The sequence below is a fragment of the Castor canadensis genome, chromosome 6, assembly GCF_047511655.1.
Source record: "Castor canadensis chromosome 6, mCasCan1.hap1v2, whole genome shotgun sequence".
In the NCBI taxonomy this organism is placed as follows: Eukaryota; Metazoa; Chordata; class Mammalia; order Rodentia; family Castoridae; genus Castor; species Castor canadensis.
Window position 1 is genome coordinate 97,772,006 of NC_133391.1, and position 26,055 is coordinate 97,798,060.

At 35.8% G+C, this 26,055-nt stretch overlaps 1 protein-coding gene and 1 long non-coding RNA gene across 2 annotated transcripts in view; one reads left to right on the plus strand and one right to left on the minus strand.

The window, feature by feature from the left end:
• Nucleotides 1-1,559: 1,559 nt before the first annotated feature.
• On the minus strand, nt 1,560-25,754 carry LOC141424168 (uncharacterized). The gene is made up of 3 exons (XR_012449101.1): nt 25,482-25,754; nt 2,474-2,571; nt 1,560-2,217 (listed from the first exon to the last, which is right to left on the minus strand). It is a non-coding gene; the product is annotated as an uncharacterized lncRNA (long non-coding RNA).
• Nucleotides 16,287-26,055, plus strand: part of Spata9 (spermatogenesis associated 9) — a 28,677-nt gene continuing 18,908 nt past the window's right edge. Inside the window, exons 1-3 of the mRNA XM_020187083.2 lie at nt 16,287-16,347; nt 16,480-16,568; nt 23,312-23,539. Of these exons, the coding sequence (XP_020042672.2) occupies nt 16,287-16,347; nt 16,480-16,568; nt 23,312-23,539 (378 nt within the window). The remainder of the gene's footprint in view (nt 16,348-16,479; nt 16,569-23,311; nt 23,540-26,055) is intronic.

Genomic DNA, 26,055 nt, shown 5'->3' on the forward strand with positions numbered 1-26,055 from the left:
GCAGATAGCCTGTAGGAAAAATAGCAGTTGGCTGGCCTCCGGCTTTGGTGGGGCTAGTCAAGGGGGGGACCAGAGAACAGAGCAGATACTCATCCTCTTTGGGTGTCCCCTGAAAAATCTCCAAAGGTTAACTACTTGATCTTGTCACCAACTTTATCAGTCAGGTTTCTTTAGAGAAACAGAACATATAAATACACATGAGAGAAAGGCGGGGGACGGAGATAAGAATTGTTTTCAAGGATGTCGCTCATGGGACTGCGGAAGCTTGATAAATTAAAAAATCTCAAAATCTGTATGGTTGGCTGGCAGGATGGAGCCCGAGGGAAGAGTGACCATTAGAGTGGTCATTAGAGTGGAAAGTCAATTTGCTGGCAGAATTCCTTCCTGCTCAGGGGAAGTCAGTCTTTATTACACGAAGGACTTAAACTGATTAGGTGTGACCCACATTATGAAAGATTTCCTGCTTACTTAAAGTGCACCAATTTAAATATTAATCTCATCCCAAAACAGAAACATCCAGATTAATGTTTGACCAAATATATGGGCACCATTACCCAACCAAGATGATGCATAAAATCTTCCATAACCATCATACAATCCAAAGCAAAGATCAAATTCTCTATCACCCTATTACATTATACAAGAAATTTGGTAAGACTTGTCTTGCTACTAGAATCCTATTGCTCCTCTAACTATACAGTAGAAATAGTAAATAAAAAATTAATAAGGATATACCCTACGTATAAAATTTTGTGCATGTGTAAAACAAAATAATACCATTGAATTTGGAATGGTACTCTCAGAGTTTCTGTTTAGATAAGAGAAATTTCCCTCTTTTCTAATTTCTCAAAGAAACATTAGAATTTAAGAACATATTTCCAATAGTGGGACCATTAGAGAAGACTAGGGGAGGAGGGAAAGAAGAGAGTGATAGTGAATAATACTGAAATATGTCACATCTGTATAGGAACAAAACACAAAGAAACAAATTGAAACTGTTGAACAATATGGGGTAGGGGAAAAAAGGGAAGGAAGAGTAAAAGAAGGGATTGACTGACTTACAGGTAAAATCCCAAGATGAAACCCCACTGAATAATGAACAGACACTCAAACAATTATGGTCAGGAATGCAAAACAGCTCATGTTAAGGGGAGGGTAAGAGTGGGAAGGGGAGGGTAAATGAAGACGTTAAAGGTGGGTGAACATGGTTGGGGTTCTTTCTATACATGTATGAATATTGACACCTGTCAAAGCCATTTTAAGAAGGGGGAAGAGGGAGAATAATGGAAGGAATAAAATAAACAGGGGTACAATGTATTTATATGTGGAAATGTCACAAGGAAACCCCCGGTACAACTATGATATACTAATAAAAACATTAAAAATAAAATAAAGTCAGGTTAAATGAAAAGGCTTTTTACACTGAAGTTAAAAATTGTATAACAAACTACAGTGAAATTCAACCTAGTTTCTATAGTCATTCACGTAAGTGTGTAGTGCTGGGTTTAAAGCAGTCCCTCCATAATTACTAAATTCATTTTTATAAAACTATATTAGACCCAGGCATAGTGGCACACACCTGTAATCCCAGTACTTGGCAAGCTAAGGTGGATTGTGAGTTTGAGGACACCTGGGCTATGTAGCAAGTTGGAGGCCAGTTTGAGCTACATAGTGAGACCCTGTCTCAAAAACAAAACAAAACCCTCTATTAGGGGAATCATTTCATAAAGCATTTTTACCAGCTGACCTTTATTGTACTTTTAAAGAACATATTGAATCACTTTACTCTGTATATTGTAATACAACCAAAAAAGTTGAGCATGAGATAACTTTTCATTGTTATTCATGTGTGACTAACCCATTCAGGTTTTTTTTTTTTTTTAAGAATGGTTACTGACATGTACTCACACAGAATTATTGAATTTCACAAAAGAAATATTTAATTATGTGTTCTGTGGTTTGAATAATGGTGTCCCCTCCAAAATTTACTTTGATGCTTAATTCCCAAAGCAACAGTATTACAAGGTACAACTTTTGGGAAATGCAGCTCTTTCTCATGAGATTAGCACCTTGTGAAAGGGCTGAAGGGTGAAGACCTCGGCCCCTTCTCCTGTGTGAGGATGCCCTGTCTCTCCTCCAGATGGTACAGCAACAAGCCACCATCTTGGTCCTCACCAAACACCAAATGCCACTGTCTTGATCTTGAACTTCCCAGAACTGTGAGAATAAAATTTCTGTTCTTTACAAATTACCTAGTTTCAGGTATTTTGTTACAGCAACACAAAACAGACTAAAACAATGTATTTGCATGGGACATATACTAGGGACTGGTTTTATTTGTGTGATACATTAATTAATTAAAAGGTACCCATATTTTAAAAATAAAATACTATTTCTTATAGATTAGCAATATGTAACATTCTATATATGAGTCTAAACAAATATTTTCGGTTAAATGAGAAATTGTTGCTACCTTTCAATTATTCTGTATTAATGTATTTGGATCCTTAAACCAGCAGCTGCTGGAGTCATGAGTGTGTCCACATGTTCCGAGATAGTCCATTGATAGATCTAGAAGGTAGAACACAGGGTTTAGTTACCAAAAAACACAAAACCACTACAAAACGGGCCAATCACTAAAAGAATTCATACATTGAATAATACAAAAGCATGAAAGTATCGCATTCAGGGAGAAATTTAGAGCTCTAAATCTAGCTATTTCCTAGATTAAAACTGTCCAATGACTGCCAAACTCTTTCACTTACACCAAAGTTTGAAGGACACTGTGTGTTTCTATGTGTATGTGTGTGTGTGCATGTGTGTATGTTTATTATATGGGAGAACGTCTTGAGTTCATATATGTGTGCCTCTATATTCATGTCTTGGGTTTAGGATACAAGAAATAGGATAATAGTGGTATAAAAAAGAAACTTAATTCTATTGGAATCCGTCTTTCAATGGATACGAAAAGTAAAATGTACTTACTTGTATGACCAAAAAAACCCCTGAACAATAAGTGATATAATTGAATAATTTAATCTATACGTTATTATTTTATTTTATTTACTTATTTTGCAGTACCAGGTTTGAACTTAGGACCTATGCCTTGAGCCACGCCACCAGCTCTTTTTCTGTTAGATATTTTCGAGATAGGGTGTTGCAAACTTATTTGCCTGAACTGGCTTCAAACTGAGATCCTTTTGATCTCTGCCTCCTGAGTAGCTAGAATTACAGGCATGAGCCACTGGCTCTATGCTTAGGTTTTTATTTTTAATAAAATTTTATTACAAAAGAAATGTACTTAAAACATAAATAAAGCACCTACTGATATGCACTTGATATATAATCCTTCCAGATATTGTGTATATATATCTATATCTATATCTATATATCTATATATCTATAAAGATATATATAGATATAGATAGATATAGATATTTTTGTAAAATGAAAAAACACTAAGTGATTTTTAACAGTATAGCATGAAGCCAGTAAATAATTTTTCATTCTGTCCCTAACATAGCACCATGAAAAATGCATAGAGGACATTCAGAAAATATCTGTTAAATGGGGGACTCTTTTGTGACTGTGTATGTTCTTTGCCATTTTCCCCCTTTGACATGTTTGTATATTTATTTATGAATTCCATATGAAGATTTTAGCTCTTTGTTATACAGTTTGCCCCATTTATATTTAATGTTAACTGTCCTTTGCCAAAAGAATAGAAAGCAATATCTGAACATATAGTTTGAGTTAACTGAATGAAAAAGGCACGGGATTTAATACAAATGGTGCTTCATAGGATATTATAAAGAAATCAGACCAAAAATCGTATGTTCTCCCTCATATGTGGACATTAGATCAAGGGCAAACACAACAAGGGGATTGGACTATGAGCACATGATAAAAGCGAGAGCACACAAGGAAGGGGTGAGGATAGGTAAGACACTTAAAAAACTAGCTAGCATTTGTTGCCCTTAACGCAGAGAAACTAAAGCAGATACCTTAAAAGCAACTGAGGCCAATAGGAAAAGGGGACCAGGTACTAGAGAAAAGGTTAGATCAAAAAGAATTAACCTAGAAGGTAACACACACTCACAGGAAATCAATGTGAGTCAATGCCCTGTATAGCTATCCTTATCTCAACCAGCAAAAACCCTTGTTCCTTCCTATTATTGCTTATACTCTCTCTACAACAAAATTGGAGATAAGGGCAAAATAGTTTCTGCTGGGTATTGAGGGGGGGGAGTGGGAGGGGGTGGAGTGGGTGGTAAGGGAGGGGGTGGGGGCAGGGGGGAGAAATGAACCAAGCCTTGTATGCACATATGAATAATAAAAGAAAAATGAAAAAAAAAAACAATGGAAAAAAAAAAAAGAAATCAGTGAAATAAATGTGATATTTAAGAGCAAAGTGCTCTCTGCTTATGTAAAGATACAAGAATGGTTTATAGATAGACCATGTCTAAGAGCAGTAAATGTTCTAGTCAGACAGCCTTGGTATCTCATTTCTGTCCCTCAGCAACTGGGTGATAGAATAGAGGAAGTCACCTAGTGCCTTTGAGAGTCAGTAAATTGAGCATACTTGACACACCCCACCCCTGAGTTAAGAGCCTGAGAGTGCTAAGCAAAAGGACTCCATGTTGCACCCTAGCCCTGCATGGGCATTTCCAAATGGGATGCTTTTTCTGAAATATGAGAACAAAGTAGTTCTAGAGCCCCAGAGCAAGCCGAGGTTCTCTGCTGAAGTTCTGACTATAATACGAAACTATGTTTTTGGTTTTACCACACTAGTTTTTAAATATCCAAGTTTTATCATGCTATGTTTTTCATTTCTTGGAGAGATTTTTGTTATTGTTGTTTACCAACTCTGTTGGTTAAAGGCAAGTACTAGGCGTTCTTTAATTTTTTTGACAGACTTGACATTATGACATAAAATTCCTATTATAGTTTAAAATGGAACCAGCTACTGAAAAATCCTTTAAGAATGTGAATATACTTCATTAATTTAGTCAGTAAAAGTGACATCATAAAGTACTTCAATGTATTGGGTTTTTTCTAGAGCATTACTGAATTAGAAATCTAGCTTTGCAAGGATGTATGTTGCCAACCATATGTAAAGCATAAAGTCTGTCAAGCTTTTCAATGTAGATATTGTCCAAAATCTACTCAAAGCAACTTTTACAAAGTGGCATTTTCTTAGCCTGAAAACATTTACTCTCACACTAATCTGACTCACAGGGATCGTCTAACATTTTGTCTAACTGCAAAAGCTTTTACTATTCATGGAATAAATTAAGACTTTTGGGGGAGAATCCAGTTTATAAATAATTTCTTGTCAACTGGCCTTATATTATTTTTTCCCTAACCAAAAAATGCTTCTTTCCTTGTCAGGCCCAAATCAGAGTATCATGAATTTTAATTTTGTTGAGTAGGAATGATGTTTACTGCTAACATGTTGAATGCTGACATAATCCAGTGGTTCATGATGCTTTGGTTAAAATGGGATAAGAATATTTTCATCTTAAGAATGAGAAGTTATTTTTGTTAGAACAATTACTGATTTATTCTTCTGTTACCTAAGGCACTCAAACCCTTCTGAGGAAACAGCTTCCTTTTGAAGCTATGTTTAAATCTTCCAAGCCAGCAGGCTGTTATTTGCTACAGTAAGAGTGATTTATTGTGCCTTGCTGGCCACTGGCCTGATAAGGTAAGAGACTGACCCTAACTTAAAAGAATTATTACAGTTCCCACAAGCTTCTGTTTTATATCAAGAAACCAAGTAACCCAGTAATTAGTATTCTAGAGTTACAGGTTCACAGGGTTATAAAAAACTTTAGAAATCACACATTCCATTTTACTGATGAAGAACTTTGGGGGCAATCAATAACCGGCTAAAGGTCTTGGAGAATCTGGCTTTATTTTCAATTGTGTAAAATAGGTAGAAGTTTCTTATTAATTAAAATTGTAACATCTTTATGATCTTTGCTATAGTTGGCAGTTTGAACATCAGGGAGTATCAGTGAACAGCAAAAGCTATGGTTTTTAAAAAAAATTCATATGGTATGTATTCTTCACACCAATAACTGAAATAAAGAAAAAAAGAGAATGCTTTAATAAATGCATGATAGGTGTTATAAGCACTCTATTAAATGAATTGAACTGAGCAGGGCACCTACTACAAGTAGCTCTCTTCTCTGTCACTCTGTCACTGTCCTTCAAACCTGCATTGTCAATTGATTCCAATTCATAGTATTCTACTCCTACCCCTTTGACATCTCAAGTAAATATTACAGTTTTGTGGTTGCTCTCACATAATAAAAGAATGTCCTTTTTTAGTAATTAGAGTCTAATAATCCAAACTCTGTCATAGTTATTCATTTATTTTTGCAGTTCTTGAGATTAAGCCCAGGGCTTCACAAATGCTAGACACTCTACCACTGACCTCAGCCCCAGTCCCTGAACACTAAATTCATTTCATTTAGGCCAAGCTGGGGTATTATACATATATGTATGGAAATGTCACAACAATATCCTCTGTATAACTATCATATATTCATAAAAAATTTGAAGCAACAATAAAAAGATCAAAATGAAAGTGGCCACTATGTTCTCTGCTACATGACAAAATGAAGAATTACAGAATTAGATCCTATACCTCATTATAACAGAAAATTTCAATCCAAGACTAACAATATAATGTCCTTTTTTTTGCCTCCACATAATGTTATAACAATGTAGTATACATCTTTTGCTTTGTTGAAATCCTTGTTGCTGCTGTTGTTTCTTTGTTTTGAGCTCTGTAAATGAATGTTTCCTATCAAGTAATATGAAGATACAAAATTCTAGCTGTTTTACTAAGAAAGAAAAATATCTCTTGTTGCCTTTGTAAGCTTAATATTACAAATTTAGTATCACTAAGCCAAGAAAAGAGAAATATTCTGACCAATTATTTGTCATTGTCAGACTATTATAATTCTCTTTTCCTGGAATATTAGCACAGACATTAGAGATTACTAAAATTTCTAAAAAAATAAGAAAAACACAGAGCAACTTAATTTATCTCAAGAAATTTTGATTATAAAATATTGCAAATGCAAATAAAATGTAATAAAAATTTCAAATAAGATTTAAAATAAAAGCATTTAAATAAAAATAGTCAAATACTCATTTCAACTTAAAAACTTTCTTTTTGTATTACCAACATTTACCTATTGTATTTGGAAAAATTTTTTTGGAAATTAAATTTTTACTATAAAAATAAAACATCTAATCATTTGTTATTTTAAAAGAAATTTCTTCCCTTTCTCTGTTGAGTTTCACTCACTGTAAGAAGACTACAGTGAAAGAGGGAGAGAGGTTTGGTCAGCTGCATTTCCTCTTTTCAGGTCCCCTTCTCCCTGTTCAGTTGCTGCTTTTGGCCTTTTCCATGTGAGAGGGGAGTAGAAAAGGTGAGATGAGAAAAGCTCTTGTTTAACTGTGGCGATGATGGGCACAGGTGACTCTCCTCTGCTGAGAACTTTCCCTGGCCTTTCTGGCTACATGATAACCTAGCCTCTCAACTTCTGCCTCCACATGGGGTCTATTCTATGAGGCTCTCAGGCTGGTTCTTGTCACAGGTTTCCACATCAAATCCACAGCATGTTCCCAAACAGCATGCTCACTTCATTTTGGCCTCATGAGTTTTGCTAATTTCCCTGTCCTACCTTTCCTACTCATACCAACCTGACTGCAATTCCCAGCCAGTCTCAATGCACAAATTTTTCATGAAGTTTTTCCTGATTCCCTCCATCCCATACTGATTGTTCGTTCTGAAGTCCCAAACAGACTAGTTTATAACCAGAAAAGTCATTTTTACTTAAGAAGCTTAAATACATACATTAAATACTGACCCTTGAGAACACACCATTTTAATATTCCATGCAATTAAATATAGCATATGCATAACTGCCTCAAAGAAAATGCTTGTATAAAAAAAAAAAAAAAAAGAAAATGCTTGTATAATTGCTTGAGTTTGCTGTTTTCTTTTCACAGAATGTCATTTTCACTTGAGAGAATGACTGACAGGAAAAATATGGTTATAGTTATACACATTTGAATATTTGCAAATATTTTCTTAAAAAATGACTAAGTCTGTCATTTCTAGGAAAACAACTGGCAATGTTGATTGCCAATTATAAATGTGAGCTTAAAAGCAATAATTAGAATTTGGGAGAGACTATCCAAGACTATGAGTTTGACAATTTGTGGTTGTGCATTCTTTGATACAGTTCTTCTCAACCCCCTCTCCCTCCCTCCCTTCCTCCCCCTCTTTCCCCACCCCTTCTCTTATTACTCATTATAAGACAATAGTCAGGTTGTAAGGCAACCCTGGGAGAAGGAAGCCACGTGAGGGTACAATCAAGTGGCCTAAGAAGGGGCCCATGTGCCAAGGATCTGAGGCTTGTTAGCAACCACATTTGTGAACTTGGAAGTGGATCTTTTGAAGAATACCAGAGGCACAAGAGTGAGCTTGAAAGTGTGCCATCTCAGTTGAGCCTTAAGATAACTACAGCCTAGTCATCAGGTAGCTTGACTGCAAATTCTTGAAAGACCTGGAGGCAAGAACCACCAAGCTGAACCATTCCCGAATTACTAATCCACAGAACTGTCAGATAATGTTTGTTGCTTTAAGTTATTGAGCTCTGGGTAATTTGCTATATATTAGTAGAACAATCAATACAAACGCCTCCCCAAACTTACACTTTCCAGTAAGACCAGTGGTGATACTAGCAAAAGGCTCATTTTTTGCTTTATTTGGTGATGGGAGGGATTGTATGATTGTGTCAATTGAAGATCTGCTTAATATCTTATTAATATTAATATTGGTTTCAGAGAACCAATATTATCCAAATAACCAATGAATGATAGACCAACAAATTAATGTAATGGAATATGAAGTGTGTATTGATATGGTTTACACATTGCAACTAACTTGTAAGAAATTGTCACTTGTTGAATAGTGATACAGGATCAAAGAAGAATATCCCTAGTTATCTGGAAAGGCTATTAAAATACTCCTTTTGCTACTACACATCTGTATGAGGCAAGATTTTCCTTATATATTTCAACCAAAGCAATGTATTGCAACAGATTAAATGCAGAAGCAAATTTGAGAAACCCAATGTCTCCGTGAAATTAGATATTAAAGACATTTGCTAAAATGAAATAATTATTCAGCTTACTATGTTTTTCACTTTGGAAAATAGTTATTTTTCATAGCAAGTGCTATTGCTTTTTAAATGAATCAGGTTATTTACCTATTGCTATGTAAAAAATCACTCCATTTAGAGATTTAAAACAATAAAAATTGTCTTACTGTTATGGTAGGTCTGGAATTCTGGTACAGCCTAGTGGGCATCTCTAACTTGGGGTCACTCAAGGTGTCATCATCTAGGGTTTGACTGAGAGAGAATCCACTTCTAAACTAAGACATTGATTCCTTGCCATACAAGTCTCTCCAAAGAGTAACGCACAACATGGCAGCTGGCTTCAGTGTGTGTATGTATATGTGTGTGTTACATCAGTAGGTGTAACAAATATAAGCTACATGTGGTTCTCAATAATATGTAAAAATATAAGCAGGTTTTTAAAGATCAAAAAGTTTGAAAAATACTGTTTGAGGAAAAAATGTTGACTTTCTATGTGGTAAAAGATGCTGAATATTATCAGAAGTTGATAATACATTATCTTATTATTTATCATTGTTCATAACTATAAACTCTTTTCTCCCAAACAACAATATTTATAAGCATTATAAGATAGAGATGAAATTGAAATATAGTAGCCTTTGTCTACTTTTTAGATGTATGTATACATGTATGTATAAGTACTACATATACTGTATGCTTAGCACATATCTGAGAATACCTCAATATATTAATACCTATTCAATATACTAAATATGTAGATTAAATAATTGATGATTTAACTTTAGTTTTGCTGAATTGGTTTGTTATATAGAGTCCTTTGGTGCTGTTTCCAGGGTGATAGGAATCTGGAGTTGTTTCTAATGACTTAAGAATTGTCCTGCCCTTCCTGCTGGAAAAGGGCAAGACAGTTTTTTTGTGTCTCTTTTTGGTTGTCTTCAGCTCAAAATAATCAAAGTGGCAAGTTTGGAGGAAGAATCTTCTTGTTGTCCTTCACTTGTATTATTATTTGTATACAAAGTAATGAAGACATATTTAAAAGGATTGGTTGCTGTGGGCTTAAAGGAAATGTATCTCATGACAAGTTGAGATTAACTCATACGTGACGGCTTATCTTTTATCTGGGCTCAGTTCTAAAGATATGTGTTAGGTCAAAAGAAAGGGTGAGATGAATTCTCTGTTTGGCACTATTGAATGAACATAAGTTTTCAAGTCATTGTAAGGGGTTACATGGAACAATCAAGTTTCTTTTATGTTATGGTTGAGAATTATTGGTTTGGCCAGGGAGATGTGCTTATCTGATCTACATAGTTAAGTTTATGACCTTATGACTCTAACTGAAGGGACCAAACACAAACATCAACATTTTTAGTCATGCTTTGCAGTGATCACAGTATAAATAGATAAATCTAAGACTGCTACTTGAAGGCCGTAAAAATATATGGACTGTCACAGGAAAAGGTTTAGGAACCTGACTAAAGTTTAGTCAAGCAAAGAATCTTTGTCAACCATCATTACTGGAATATTCTTTAATGATCATTTTCCCACAAAAGTTGTAAACAAATTCATTCATCAGAGTATTTCAATCATTTTTCTTTAGTGAGTAGATACATATATTGACAAATTATTGCGAGGCATAAAGAATTATAGCACACTGATAACTGTACACGATTAAGTTTTAGAAGAAGTATGTCACTATTTTCTTCAAAATCCTCACTGTGCCATTATCCTTTCCTCAGAAGTAGTAACTACTATCTGGAATTTTATGTTTCTTATTCTCTTGCTTTTTAAAAATAGTTTTATATATGTGTGTTCATTCTATTTTGTTCAGTTTTAAAGGGCTTAAAACTTTGTATAATGATATTTAGCTGTGCTTTTCCCCCGTTTTTCTTTTTCCAGGAATAAAGACAGTTTCAATAGGAGGAAAGTTAATACATAATTTGTTATACTAGCAAATAGGATGGAAAATAATCACATCCAAAGATAATGTTGAAAGTTGATGAACTTCAACAGTCATTCCCAGTAAAAACAAAACCAGAATGGTCATACAAGGAAACTAAATATAATCGGGGTTATTTAGTATAACATTTGAGATTGGTTTTTGGTAAGCAATAAAGTATTGAAGTCATTATATTTGAAAACATAAACAAAATAGGGATCTGATGTAATCATTAGTATTCAGTTTTATTTTGGGAGTCCTGGTAAATTCATTTAAATAAGATAATAAAATAGTTGGTATGGACATTAAAAAAGAAGAATAAAATTGTCCCCTTTCCCATCCCAATGATGCTGAGCAGGTAGAAAATATAAGCAATTTGCAGAAAACCTATGAGATTAGTGGAATTTTTAAAACACTAGTAGAAATATATAATGAAAAGAAGAGTGAGAAAATCTTGCCTTAAGAAAGAGTAAAACGTAACCATCGGAAAGCAAGTGTGGTCAAATCTGCATTGTAGTGACACAGAGATAAGTAACAGACCAATGAAGCAGAATAAAGAGTCCAGAAATACCTCTGGTACATACTAGTGTGTGTTTGTGTACATGTATGTGACAAAAGTGACATTTCATACCAGTGAAAAACAGATTATTTATTCAGTGGTACTAGAACAACTGGATGTTTGCATGAAAACACAGCCTGTTAAAAACAAAGCAAAACTAGACAAAAATAAAAATCATAATTTAAGAGACTACTTCTACAATTTAGGACCTCGAAAAACCTCCTTAGAAAAATAAAAAGAGAAGAAAATTTTATTTCCGTAAAGATTTACAAAAATACTCCTCCCACCCAGAATTGCCTTCTTTTTTAGGAGGGGGCTATTTTGTGGACACCACACCCTCCTTGTCACTGGGTGAGGTGCAGGGGAGGAAGTGGAAGATCTTTGCAGAGTTCTAAGGGGCGCCCTTTTCCTTTTGTGGGTAGGGTATCCTGGTGGCTCAATGCTCCTGAGACAGCTCACAACTCGAGGCTTATCCTTTTGTTCCATCTACTCCTGGTCCCCACTGACCTGGGATCAAGGGTAGATATGAGGGCACATGCCAGCCTGTGCCCACCGCACTCCTCTTCTCCAATGGCTGTGGGTGTCATTACCAGCGTGACCTTGTTGGCATAGACTGCCTCACTGTCTTAGTCCTCTCCAGGAGGGTCTGTAGTCTTCAGTATATAGGGTTTTTTCAGTCTGCTCCATTAGTTCTTCAAGATCAAGACATAACCAAATCTTTTCTTTTTTGTGGTTCTGGGGGCAGGGATTTGGACTCAGGGCCTAGTGCTTGATCCATATCCTCCAGCTCTTTTTGTTTTTTAGTTATTTTTCATATGGGATCTTATGCTTTTTGCTAGGACTGGCTTCAGACCACAATTCTCCATGATTCTCAACTTCCCATGTAGCTGAGATTATAGGCATGAACTATAACACTGGCTTATTCTTTGAGATAAGGTCTCAGGAACTTTTTGTCTAAGCTGGCCTCAAAGTTTAATCCTATCTCTGACTCTCACATAGCTGGGATTATAGGTGTGAAACCACTATGCCTGGCCTTCAGTTTTTTAAGAGACAGATTTTCACTATTGTTGTCCAGGCTGGTCCCAAACTCTTAGGCTCAAGCCATCCTCCTTCCTCAGCCTCCCAAGTAGCTGGGACTACAGGAGTATGTCACCATGCTCAGTAGATCTTTAAAAGTAGATGTGAGACCCCCCTCCTATAAACTATATTGATTTACATGAAACTTTTCACCAGATTCTAAGCACAGTGATATATAACCATACTCTTAGTCACACTTATGACATTAAATTTAATCAATTAAATACAAATGAATAATCATATGGAAATAATATTTTCATGGCAATTTTTCGATTTGGGGGGGTTTGGTTTTCTCAGTTACACACAACTTCTTAGGAATAAAGAGCTCAGTGAACATTGATTGTTTTTATAAGATAGTCCTTTCTAATATAAATTTGGCTACTTCAAATTTCTTCATGCACTTTTTAAAAAATTTGCTAGATGTATAGGAGTCCATATCTTCCAGATGTAAGGAATTGAAACATTCCTATAGCTTGAGGCTAAAATCATTTGACAAATGTTGGGGTCTTGAATTGCTTTCAGTTTATGATATCCAAAGAAGCCCCAATTAACTCTTCATAGAAGTTATTACTAAGGATTTTTTCATTGGGATGTATTTCTAGGGTGACAGTTGGTACTGGTCACACCCGTGTATTGGTATTGTTTGATATCTCTGGATTGCTTTCAGAGTATTCCCACCTCATAGAAAATTAAGAAAGATAATCGATGGAACCTGGCCTGTAGCACAGTTGCTAGCATTTAATTGGCCTTCAAAATATATCAATCTCCTTCCTCTGGATCATGATTTTAAAAATTACTTTGATGTTATTAGCATTTGCCATTGACTTAGACATGCATAGTCTCAAAGTACATTGTGGGCTGAGAAGACAACAATCCCGGCATCAATAGAACTGATCTTGTTTGTGAGACTGGCTTCCAAAGGATGTGGCTTCTAATCTAATCCTTGATCTGAACCAAGGACAAGTCTGAAAGAAGTCTTTGGTGTTAGGCTTTGAGAGTTGGCAGATAATGCTTGAAGTTAGGAGTATAGCTCTGATCAGTTGATTGGAAGTAGGTTTGAGGGAAGGATCCAGTTAGGAAAGATGCCAGAGTTCTAGTTGGGTGCAGAATAAAACAGGCTGAAAACCTGTGTGAACAGGGCAAACCAAGTGCTGACTTGCAAACTTTCCAAAAGCAAAATGGTGCATATATTTAACAATATCTTCCATTTGTTGAGCATTTCAGGCACATCAAGTCACCTTTTAAAAAATAGTAAAATTTTGGTTTTCAAAACTTAATTTGCCCAAGTTTATAGAGTTTGATAGAGAATAGAGTTGAAATTCAACCTGTCTGAATGAACCCCAAACCTTTTTATTTCTGTCACTGATCTTGTATTGCCTTTGCTTGAATTTTTCACTTACTTCAATTCTATGTGCAAATAGAATGCTCTATTTTACTGCAGTGAAGCCTTCTATATACAGATAAACCTGTTTGGTTGTTAAAAAATTATTTGGAGGTATTTATAACTGCTTCCTAACTTATTTATTTTACTTATTTTTTTGGTGGTACTGGAACTTGAATTCAGGGTCTCACACTTGCTAGGCAGGCCACTCTACCACTTGAGCCACACCACCAGCCCTGTTTTGTGTTGGATATTTTTGAGATAGGGTCTCACAAAATATTTGCCTGGACTGGCTTTGAACCTTGATCCTCCTGATCCCTCCCTCCTGAGTAGCTAGGATTACAGGCGTGAGCCACCAGCGCCCAGCCCTAATTTCTTTTTATAAGTATTCAGCACTCTATTATAAGGTATAAAGAATACTATAATAAGAGTTAAAAGGAAGATAAACACTGACATTGTTATTTATTTTGTCTAATTTTATTATCTGAAATGACATAAGATGCATAAGATATAGGCATGAAAACACAAATTCCAACCAAAATATTGTAAGATCCCAAATAGTAAGTGTGGCAGGTTGGGACTTTCTTAGTTCCTTACCTCTTGTCTTATTTTTTCCACTCTTCTTCCTGGGAGAGGACCATTAAGAAAAGACAAAAAAGCCAGGCATTGGTGGCTCACACCTGCAATCTTAGCTACTCAGGAGGCATTGATCAGGAGGATGGTGGTTCAAAGCCAGCCTGAGCAAATAGTTTGTAAGACCACAACTCAAAAATATCCATCACAAGAAAGGGATGGCGTAGTGGCTCAAGGTGAAGACCCTGAGTTCAAGCCTTAGTACCACAAAAAAAAAAAAAAAAAAGACAAAGAGGACTTTGTTAGCACAACACAGTCTGTTATGCTTTAGGTATGATTAATATTAGCACGAGAAATGTTTTATGTTTGTTGATTCTATAGGATGCTGGGGGTGGGGTGCTAATGAAAAGAAAACTGGGTGAAAGCAGTTGGGAGCGTAAGCCATTGTAGTATGTAGTTAGATAAAAGGGACTGGGTGGGAGAGGGCAGAGAAGACCAGTGAGAAGGGGCTGCCAGGTGTTCCTCTGAGGTAGACTCATAGCCAAGTGTCCTGATGAGGAAGAGGAAATGCCTCATTAGCATATGGATTCCAGTTGGTATTGATCATCTTTGCCCAATGAGTGGTTCTTTTGGGACTGCACTTTTCAAATGTTAGAGGCATGCTTATCTTATGCACTTGAGTCACAGTGGAAGGAAGCACTCTACTTGGTTAGCAGAAGTGGGTGTTGGGTGGGGAGTGTTTGTAGGCAGATTAAGGACTGAGGTGATGTGACACACTGGGATCTGGCAGGCTTTGCATGCTAGGGGAATCTTCTGATGAGTTCCCTTTCCCAAACAGTTCCCATGAACAGCCATATGCTTGCTGAAGAAAATTGTCAAACTATAATTAAGTATACAGGTTTCAATTTAAAATGAGATTAACTCATCAACTCTTTACTCACCCACACTAAATTATAACTGGATGATAATCAATAAAATCTACCTGATATAAGTTCTTCCCAGATTTGGTGAAGAATAAACAATGATCCTCTGAAGTGGGATGGGTAAAAGATGAAGAAATGAAGGTTTCAATTACAAAGAAGACAAACCAAAGACTTCACAGTTGTGCTTGACTGTGACCTACTGATCCTCATTTGGATGACGGACATAAAATCTGTTGAGAAGTCTTTCTGAATTAACTGCTTGTGTTTCTTTCCTACTTGGCATCCTCTGTGAAGCATTTCTTTCCAAGCACATGCCAATGCTTTTCAAAAGGAGCTTTGTTCTCAGATGATCCACTAATTGAAGTATCATGCAGAATTTGGAACAAAATTCAATTTATATTGTAGAACTTCTTAGTGTGGTTCATTTTTTAATCCCCCTCCTCATCCCCGTATGCCTCCAAACACATTCTTCCTCCTCCCACTGCCAGAATGACTTCAGAAGATTCTGTAACAAGTTCTCAGAGGTCCATTGTGTAGTAACAAAGAATCCCCAGCAGTGAGCTGCAGGTTCTGTCCTTTCCTGCTTTCCTGAGTGGAAGGCTGCCCTCCTCCTAAGCCTGCAAGCTTGCGAAGAACTTAGGAATCCATCATGCCAATCAAACCAGTAGGGTGGATATGTGGACAGGTGTTGAAGAACTTTTCTGGAAGAAGTATATATAATCTTGTTGTAAAAGGAGATATGGATGTGGGAACAACAGAGAATAAGATCCTTTTGGGGTCCCTTGTTTCCCTGTAGGAGATATTTTTTGAAGTTTTATATTTCCTAACTTTTTTTTTCTTAGTTGAAGGGATCCAGAAAGTAATCATGGACCTTATAGATGAGTTTAAAGATGAATTCCCTAACATCCTAAGATTATCACAGTCTAATCAGGTAATGTGATTTCATAAGTTTCAAAAGGAACGCAAAAATTATATTGTATTTTTAGTATCATATGAGTTATTTAATGCTTTGATTTTGAGATCAGTGCTGAAAGCTTAAGAAAATATTAATTTTGCCTCAAAAAACAAATTTCAAATCTTATTCAGAGTGGTTGTGGATCAGGAAGTGAGATAAGTGATTTAAAGAAATCTACTGTGCCACTGAATTGGAAATCTGGTGGTCTCTCACAGTCACAATTGCAATGTAGTTTACTTAAGATTTGCTTAATGTAAGATTGGAAAAATAGCTAGATACACTTTAGCTAACATCTAAGGCAATTAAATTGTGCAAACAGTTAATTGACATGAATTATAACAGTGGAAAGGTAAATATGATATAAATGTGTGTGTTTTAATGTGGAAAGAAAATATTGTTTTTCATCAATTTAAACAAAGTATGTATGTGCTATATTTTAAAATCTCTGTTCCAAAAAGGATTTGAAACAGAGAAAGTATTGGGAGTGTGAGGAGGAGGGAGTTAGAGAATTTTGTAGAGACATACAGTCAAGAAAAAGTTGCATCTTGTTTAGGGGACACATTTAATCTACCTTATTGAAAGGCACACAGTAAGTCATACAACTTACATCCTTGTCAAATAGAAAAACAATATGAGGGATATAAACTACAGTGGAAAAAGTATGCTTCTGTTATTTTGACCACACCTGGAATAGAATCTGTTTTAAAGTTACATGATACAGTAACAAGAAGTCAGATTTATCCAGAAGTCAGACTCTTGTCAATGACAAATATGAGGTAAATGGTCCCATCCAGGAAGCACTCTGAGCAAATGGTAATCACAAAGTCTATATATTTCATTCTAAAGGAGAGGTATGAGAGCTACCTGTAATCACTCATGTAGAAACCAGCCCACAGACATTTAATAAATGCTTAGGACTGGGGAGAGGGGACTCAGAAAATAAGTAAGACATGATTCTTTCAATCAGTGGGCTTAATTCAATGAAGACAGAGTTCTTAAAAAAAAAAAAGCAATTGCATTAGACTATGATGAGTGTATGTGTAGATATAAATTGTATCTAATTTAGAAAGTGAACAGCTCTGTAGTGGTAACATAGCATATAGATGGTGGTCAGCTGAGTGGGATAGGATAAGGTAAGAGCTCCAGAGGGCAAACAAAAATTTGTAATTTCATATCTTAGACTTGGAATCTAGTTGCTTCCCTTTTTGCATTCCTCTAGCTTTAGTATAAAGTATTTTAAGACTTTTCTTGGTGATGCTGTGGAGGATGAAGGGAAGAGATGGACAGGTGTCTATGGTTGGTCTAGAATGTCAAATCATTGAAGCAGCCCTGTTATCTCTTCCAAATTGTGCTTTCCTCATTGCCGATATTAGAGAAATTAGAACTTTATTTAATCAAAGAAGTGAGAATCTTTTTTTTTTATAACTCTCTTTATCTCTTTCTACCCTTTCAGTAGTTTCATTATCGCTTAGAGTCAGAAGCATGATTTATGGCAAAATAGATGGATATTCTGATCCTCAAAGAAAGAACTCTTCATTTCCATTTCCAGCCTTTGATGTACTCATAAGAACCTTATCCTACTTAGACAAGAATGTAACCATGGTTCTTTAGTCATTTTCAAAACACATTCTTCTTCCTTTGTTTTGTTGGTACCAGGTTTGAACTCGGGACCTTGGGGTTACGAGACAGGCGCTCCACCTCCAGCCCGCATTATATTTTCTTTTCCTATTGTTTATTTTGAAGAATGTGTTAGTGAGATTGGCAAGAACCCTGAGTAGCTTAGGTGATATAGCACATCTGAAGCTATTTTCTCATCAGTAATAAATTGTCCAGAAAACATTGTTTACACTCATTGTTAACTAGATTATTTTTAAAAGGTCACAATATGAAGTACTATAATTTTTTCTTCAAAGATGATCAATAGTTCCCATCATACTGAAAAGACTACTTTTTAAAATGTTAAGAAGTTTTTATTAATTGGGTTGAACTTTAAATCTGTAAATTTTGGGATTAGTATTTAAATTTTTCTCCCAGGACTTCTTGTTTAACTGGGGCAAAAAAGATATGAGGGGCATGGTAGCAGAATTTGTATAGAAGAATATGCCCAGAATAATGCTTGCTAGTTGTTAAATAGTTCTTCATGGGTAGGGGGAAGTTAATTTTAGAATCCTGACTTGAGGTAATGATTGCTGAAGTCCACTATCCTACAAACCTTGCATGCTATCCAGCATAGACCCCAATACCTCTGTATCTACCTCCTTAGTAAAGAGTAATGTTTGAAGGATTACCTTCACAAACTGAAAATGATTTTCATATAAAGACTTTAAGAATAGCAAACTTTTAAATTTGAAGAAAGTAATGGTTACTTTAATTGGGGAACTAAAAAACTATCTAATTCAGAATACCCTTACTGGAATGAGACAAATCTTTTCCAGCAAATAGGGTCAATTTGTTGTGAGTTTTTCATATGAGAGGTGATTTGTGGTTTTTGCTGTTGTTACTTTGCATGTAACTGTATACCACAAGAGTGGGAATTACATAATGACAGAGCAAAGACTATAATGCCATAACCCATGTCAAAATTTTGAATTTTTCATGTACAAATGTACTTTCCAAATTTTTTATGTTTTTAATGTGGGACAAAAATTGCTAAGGACATACCACTAGTGCCTGGAAATTACTTGTAATGGTTTTGGGGTTTTGAAATACAATGAGAATAGGACTGTAACTAGAATGTTCTATCACTCAATTATATTTTTGTGTTGAGGAGTTGTTTCTTGTGCAGCACTATCATCCCTGTGAAAGTTACAGAGTACACTGTGCACTGAAATTTTCTAGGTGGTTTTTACTTTAGTATTTGGTATATTTATCTGATATTATTCAATACTATTTTGTTATATTTTAGGATACTCTTCATATACTCTGTAAATATTTATAGAGTACCTACTATGTGTCAGACACATAGGGGAAAACATGAGTGAACCAATTGGCTACTGTCATACAAGTTACATCCTTGTCAAATAGAAAACCAATAAATGGATATGAATTACAGTATTTAGTGGAAATGTTAGGGGGAAGAAAAACATAGCAGAGAAGGGATATGAGGAAGTGGTGCTGGTGTCAGGAGAAAAATTGATTGCTGAGGTGGTCAAGGAAACTCTGGTGAGAAGAGATCCTTTAATTCAGATTTAAAGGAGGCAAGGGAATGAACCTTGGGACACGCAAGGAATCAAATGGTATAGCGAGTGCACAGTCTCTGAGATAGAAGTTTTCAACCTAAATGACAATCAGACAGAGATTCTCTAAAGAAAAATTATATTTATTTGGAAGTAGAAAAGTGTTGCAATGGGAATACGTGTGCCATAGTAAACTATAGATATATTGAGGCAGGTCAGAAAAGGGGAAGATTTTGAAGGCAAAAGGGAGAAATTTATGTTAGCTACTTGGATGTGGGGGTCATTGCTCTTGGAGACCTGGGGCATATATTGGTGTCAGCTGATTGGTAGAGGTTCCATTACTGGGCAAGTGTTCTGTCCAGAGAAGCTTGCTGACTTACTGCAGTTTTAAAAAATGCTGAAGATAACTTTATCATCTGTTATGAGTGTAAGGTATACAAAGCATGGGGTGCATTCAGAATGAGAGCTCTCTTCTGAGCCTTTGGAAAGAAAGTCCTTTGAGGAAGTACTTACCTTGGACACGTAGTCCATAGCCCGCTTCCTTCGTAACTTCCCAGCTCTGATTTTGTCTGGGTCTGACAAGAAAGAGCTCAACTTTGTATTCTCACCTTTCACCATGTCTACAAATGAGTTCAACAAATAGTGAGGTGTGAAAGGGAAAGAAAAAGACAAAGAGGCCAGCGAGGTGAACAAGTTAGTTTCTGAGGGGCTGTGTACTTTGCTTTTACAGTGAGTAGAAGAAGCCACTAAAGCTGTGACCAGATGAAAGATTGATCTGACAGGATTTTTTCATTGATTCTCTCTGGCTGATGAGTTATTGAAAGCATGAAAAATAGGCAAAGCTGGAAGCAAGGAAACCATTTGGGTGGCTAACACACTAATTTGGAAAAGAGAGATAGTGGTGTCTAACTACAGTGGCCTGGGTGTAGTATGGGGGTGACGAGAAGAGGTCACATTCTGACACTATTCAGAGAAAGAACTGAGTAAGAGTTGCTGACAGGCTGGTTTTATAGATGGAGGATAGTGAAACGCTGAGGTAATAGAAATTGGAGTTCAGCATTAAAACTGCTGATGACAAAGAAACAGGCATGGCTGTAGAAAAAAGAGAAAAAAGAGAAAGTAGGATCTATATTCAAATAGTGGAGGTCAAATGGAGAAATCTGGAGCAGGAATCTAGAACCCGTCTTATTAACTGATGCTGTTTCAATTGGTCAGCAACCTTTAGGTGCCTCTGTGTGTTTCTGAGGTGTTGGGCACAGTGGTGCGTGCCTGTCATTGGGAGGCAGAGGCAGGAACATCTCAAGTTTGAGACCAGCCTGGAGTATATAATGAGTTATAGGCCAGCCTGGGCTACCAAGCCAGACCCTGTTGTCTCAAACAAAAAAGACTATAAAGAAACTTACAAAACAAGGATGGGGAGAGTGCAGAATCTTAACATTTTGCAACTGTAAATACAAGGAGTCCCCAAAACACTAAATGCTTGAATAAGTAGACAACATTTTAATAAAAGTGAAATGGTACATATCCCACTCGTGTTTGCTCTGGCAATATGGCCCACTACTTATGATAACAAATTGTAATGAAGGGAAATGTAAACAAATTATAATCAGAGGTAAAACCAAACTATTTTCAGTTGTCCCACCTTGAGGAGAAGTTGGGAGGAATCAGTGCAGCAATTGTACAAAGACATAAGAGAAATGGAATTTGTATGTGGTGGAGTTTTGGATACTGTGGGCAATAGTGGTTCTTTCCTAGATGGAATTACATCTATGAACAGTAGTTCGTATACCAACTGATTGTACCTGCCTGTTATTTTGCGTGTTCTCTCTTCTATGTAACCACTTTTAGGATTGCTGTCCTCTAAATGGCTTTGGATTGCAGCAATTTCAGCAGCCCACAATTTAGATGGCACTCTCTGAGACCACAGGCTGGCTAATGGACTTTTTCAGGATTTTAACAAATCAAACCACAGCAGGACACCAAATGCTAAAAACTCCATCCTTATTGACAAGCTGAAATAGCTTCTGGTTACTTTCAACAAAATGTGCTGAACAGTAAGAGGAATATTGAACATTGATGAGAAATAACAGCAATAAAATAATTTTAGGATAAAAGTGGAGGCATTTATAATGAATTTATAGTATGTTAGCTCTTAGACAAACATACAACATTTGCTACAGGCAAAAACTACATTTAAAAGGTATTTTGAGTCAGATGCTGGTGGTTTACACCTGTAAAACTACCTACTTGAGAAGTTGAGATCTGAAGAATTGAGATTTGAGGCCAGCAAGAGCAAAAAGTTGATGAGCCAACAGCTGGGCTCTGTAGCATGCACCTGTTATCCCAAGCTATGCAGGAGTCCAAGATCAGGAGGGTTGAGCAAAAATCAGCCTGAGCAAAAATGTTTGTGAGACTCCCATCTCAGTGGAAAAACAGCTGGGCATGGTGGTTCATGCCTGTCATCCCAGCAACAGCAGAAGCATAAAATAAGATCAGGAATTTAGGCCAACCTGGGCAAAAAGAGAGACCCTATCTCCAACATAATCACAGCAAAAATGGTTGAAAGTATGGCAAAGCAAGTGTGAACCCTGAGTTCAAACTCCAGAGCCACCGAAAGAGAGAGAGAGACAGAGAGAGAGAGAGAGAGAGAGAGAGGGAAAGAGAGAGAGAGAGAGAGAGATGAAAAGAAAGAAAGAAAAGAAAGAAAGAAAAGAAAGAAAGAAAAAAAAGAAAGAAGAAAGAAAGAAAAGAAAAGAAAGAAATTTTGTATTTATATATTTAGGCTGAACAAGTATTTAGAGAATCAAAGTTACTTTTTTGCAACTAATACTTATTAATCAATACTGTTTCCTAAGTTATAAATAAAAAGCCAGAATAGTGTTATTTAAACTCACAATGGAAACTACACTTGCCTATAGCTGGAATGTACTCTCACTACTTGCAAGTAATTTTTTCTGATATTCTTTAGGGTAAAGAACTACATGTCATTTGTGTTGACAATGCCACAAAATTTTCTATACTGATAGAATTTCTGAAGTCTTGAGAAGTAAAGTTTTCTTAAACTTAGTGATTGGTATACAGGGTATTTGTATTATTTTTATTTAAATTATATGCATAATTTATGTATAGTTTATCTATGTTCTATTTCATCATTTAAAAATTTTATGTAAACTAGAAAAATATTTGTAACAGTTTTGAATAAGCACTATTGTTTGAATAATTCAAATCTTGAGTGATGTTGAAATAAGAATTCTTTTTTGCTTTTGAAAGCTTTCTTTGAAAAAATGCAAAAAGGTATAAAATGAAAAAATTTTGTCTTTTGGCAAGTTACTTTTCAATTCTGGATATTTATCCTAGGAAAAATAATATGTTCATATGAAGATGTAAGTGGGGGGGGGGAGTCAAAGAGTTGTATGGGAATATATGAATATTGGAGTACATGTAGGGCACCATGCACAACATATTTGTATAGTCAGTCTGCTAGAAGTAGATGTGTGATTGGCAAATCACACATCAGATAATTTTCAAAGGCTTATATTTCAGAAAAGAGAGCCTGTGCCGAAAACATCCAAAATCAGGATGGCTGTTGCTTTAGCCAAGATCAACCGGGGAACATTAATTCAAGGATTAAACAGCATCTCCCAATCCTCCAAGTCAGTGGCCAAACTTCTGCAGCCTAAGCTTGTATATAGGCTTTCAGAGTTAAAGGGCATATCTCACCGTCTGCTGAGGGAAGTTAATACACCAAGGCAACCCTTATATAACGTGCAGGTAAGTAAACATTGCATTTGCAAAAGAGTTAAACCCTTTCTAAAGAATCTACAGGTGCCAAGTTTGAAAATTTGAAAATGTAGTGTATCTGGTAGTCTTCCATATGCAGTACTATATTTGAATAAGTGAAATGAATATTGGGTCTTCTTTCAGTACAATATATACTCGAAAAGGGAATTAGGTGGGCTTTTTTCTACCTTATGATTTGATTGACCTATATGAGATTATCAATTTCAAATGGTTCAAAGTCAATATAAGTCATGCAAATTATCCCTTGTGTCAAACCTAAAAGAAATCCCATAATAAGTTTTAAAAATGGTTGTGTTTTGCTCCTCTTCCCATAACTGTTTTCAAAATAATCTTTAACATAGTACAGTATATTTAACTATAAATTCATTTGCTAAGAACTTTTGTAAATGTCACAATATGCCTTCAGTACAGCAATAATATAATAATAAAAAATAAAAAAAAAGAAGGAATTTTAAATTAACTAAAAAAATTCATTTGGATAGATCCATCAGTATTTAAATACATTTCAAATTACATTTTCTACAATGCTTTATGCAGGCTCTCTTATATTTTATTAAAGGAAAGAGCTGTTAAAATTTTTTCAAGACGAATTTTTCTTTCTAAACTTTATAGCACAGAACTCTGGGTGTTTCTATCTGGGCATAGTTCAAAGTATTCTAAATTTTCACTACAAAAAGATTCAGAGTCTTACAAATCTGACATCTGAACCCCAGATTTAATAAATTTGAACACTTTTGTGAGAAAATCAGGCCCAAATTGGGTTAAGCCAAGAAAAATAAAAGCTCTTTTATTAGTTCAGGTACATAAACCCAGAGTTGTTAAGATTCCAGACATAGCTGGACACAGGTACTCATATATGGCCTTCAGGATCCTGTTTCTCCTTTTCTCTCTATACCTCAATTCTACCTTCTCTATGTTAGCTCCATTCTTAGACTGGCTTTCCCCTCTTGGCTGCAAAACGCCTTTCATCTGTTTCTGAGGCTCCATCTTTCCAGGTTCAGTTAGAACAGAAAAGAGACAGAGTCCATGACCATCAGGCTTATTCTTGGAGAATGGCTTACTTCTCAGTGCACGCCTCTAACCCCGGAAAACGGGATGCACCTAAGTTTCAATTTCCTGCTAGTGTTGGAGTTGGGTCTGGAAACCTATCCAGACCACAAGGCCTGATAGTGGTGTGGAAGGTGTAAATCCTCAAACAAAACTCTGTTGTTTCAAGATGATGGTAAGATAGATACTGGATGGCCAAAATCAATAAATACACAACAAATACTCTATTATATAGGAGTATCTCTTCAATCAAAGATTTTGACATTTCCAAAAGTCATCAGATATGTCAGCTATGAATTCCCTGAGAATGGTATTTATAAAAGGCTCCCTTATAATGTCTGATGTATAAGAAAATAAAAAATGGTTTGTGTTTACTAATCACTTGATTTTCTAAGAACTGCAAGCCTTGTTCTTATATCTTTACATCATCAAAAAGAAACATAGCTGAACTATATTATCTTAAATTCTCACTGAAATATCCTTCCATATCTAATGTTTTGCCTCACTGTTTCTTTCTTTGCATTTTGTCAAGCCCATAGTTTCTATAAAGTTGATATTAGATGTCTTTTGAAGAATATTTCTGTACTTCATAAGAAATCATGTCCATTATGTTAGTCTTCCTTCCTTTTTGTCTCTGTGCAAAATCTAAATCACAGCTGTAAAAGAGCTGAGGATTTTACACTATTTGCATGCTAACAAGTTAGCCTGCTATGGTTACACACACACACACACACACACACACGCACACGAACATTGGGTAAGGGATATTGATTGTTAGTCACAGTAAAAGCATCAGCCTGAGTAAAATCTCGTGTTGGTTCCCTATCTTAATTCCCATAGGGCAGTGTGATGAAGGTCATATTACCTGTGTGTGTAGCCGGTTGCATCACAGGAGACAGGAACCTTAAAATTAAGAGACTTAGCTTTTCAGGGACAATGACACATCTTCCTCCTCTGAGAGGGGGTGGGTTGGATTATTCATTACCCTGAAATGTAAGAAAGTATCTGGAAGAGAAAAAGGACAGGGCATAAAGTGCCCTAGTAAATGTCCGGTGAGGTACATCTCTAGATCTGCCCTTTCTCTGGATTCCAAGGCTGTTTGATATTCAACTATGTTCTTTGCTCAGAAGTCCATAGAGAATAGTTTCCCAACACTCATGAAAATTCAGTAGCAGAAAAAATTGTATCATTCCATTCCAGTTGAATTTGTATTTCTTTTTATTCAGTAATGAGAACTAAAAAACAGTGTGTTTGCCTTTTTGCCTTGACTAACAATGAGTTTCTGAGATAAACTTAGAACTCAGTTGTGTTAACTTTTCTCGATATATAGAGCTATAGTTTATTTTTGCTTCTCTTTTGGTATTCCACTAAAAGAAAAAATAATTCACGTTTGGCTCTTGCTGAGCATATGGGCAATTTAGTTTCTAATTTTTTTCTAT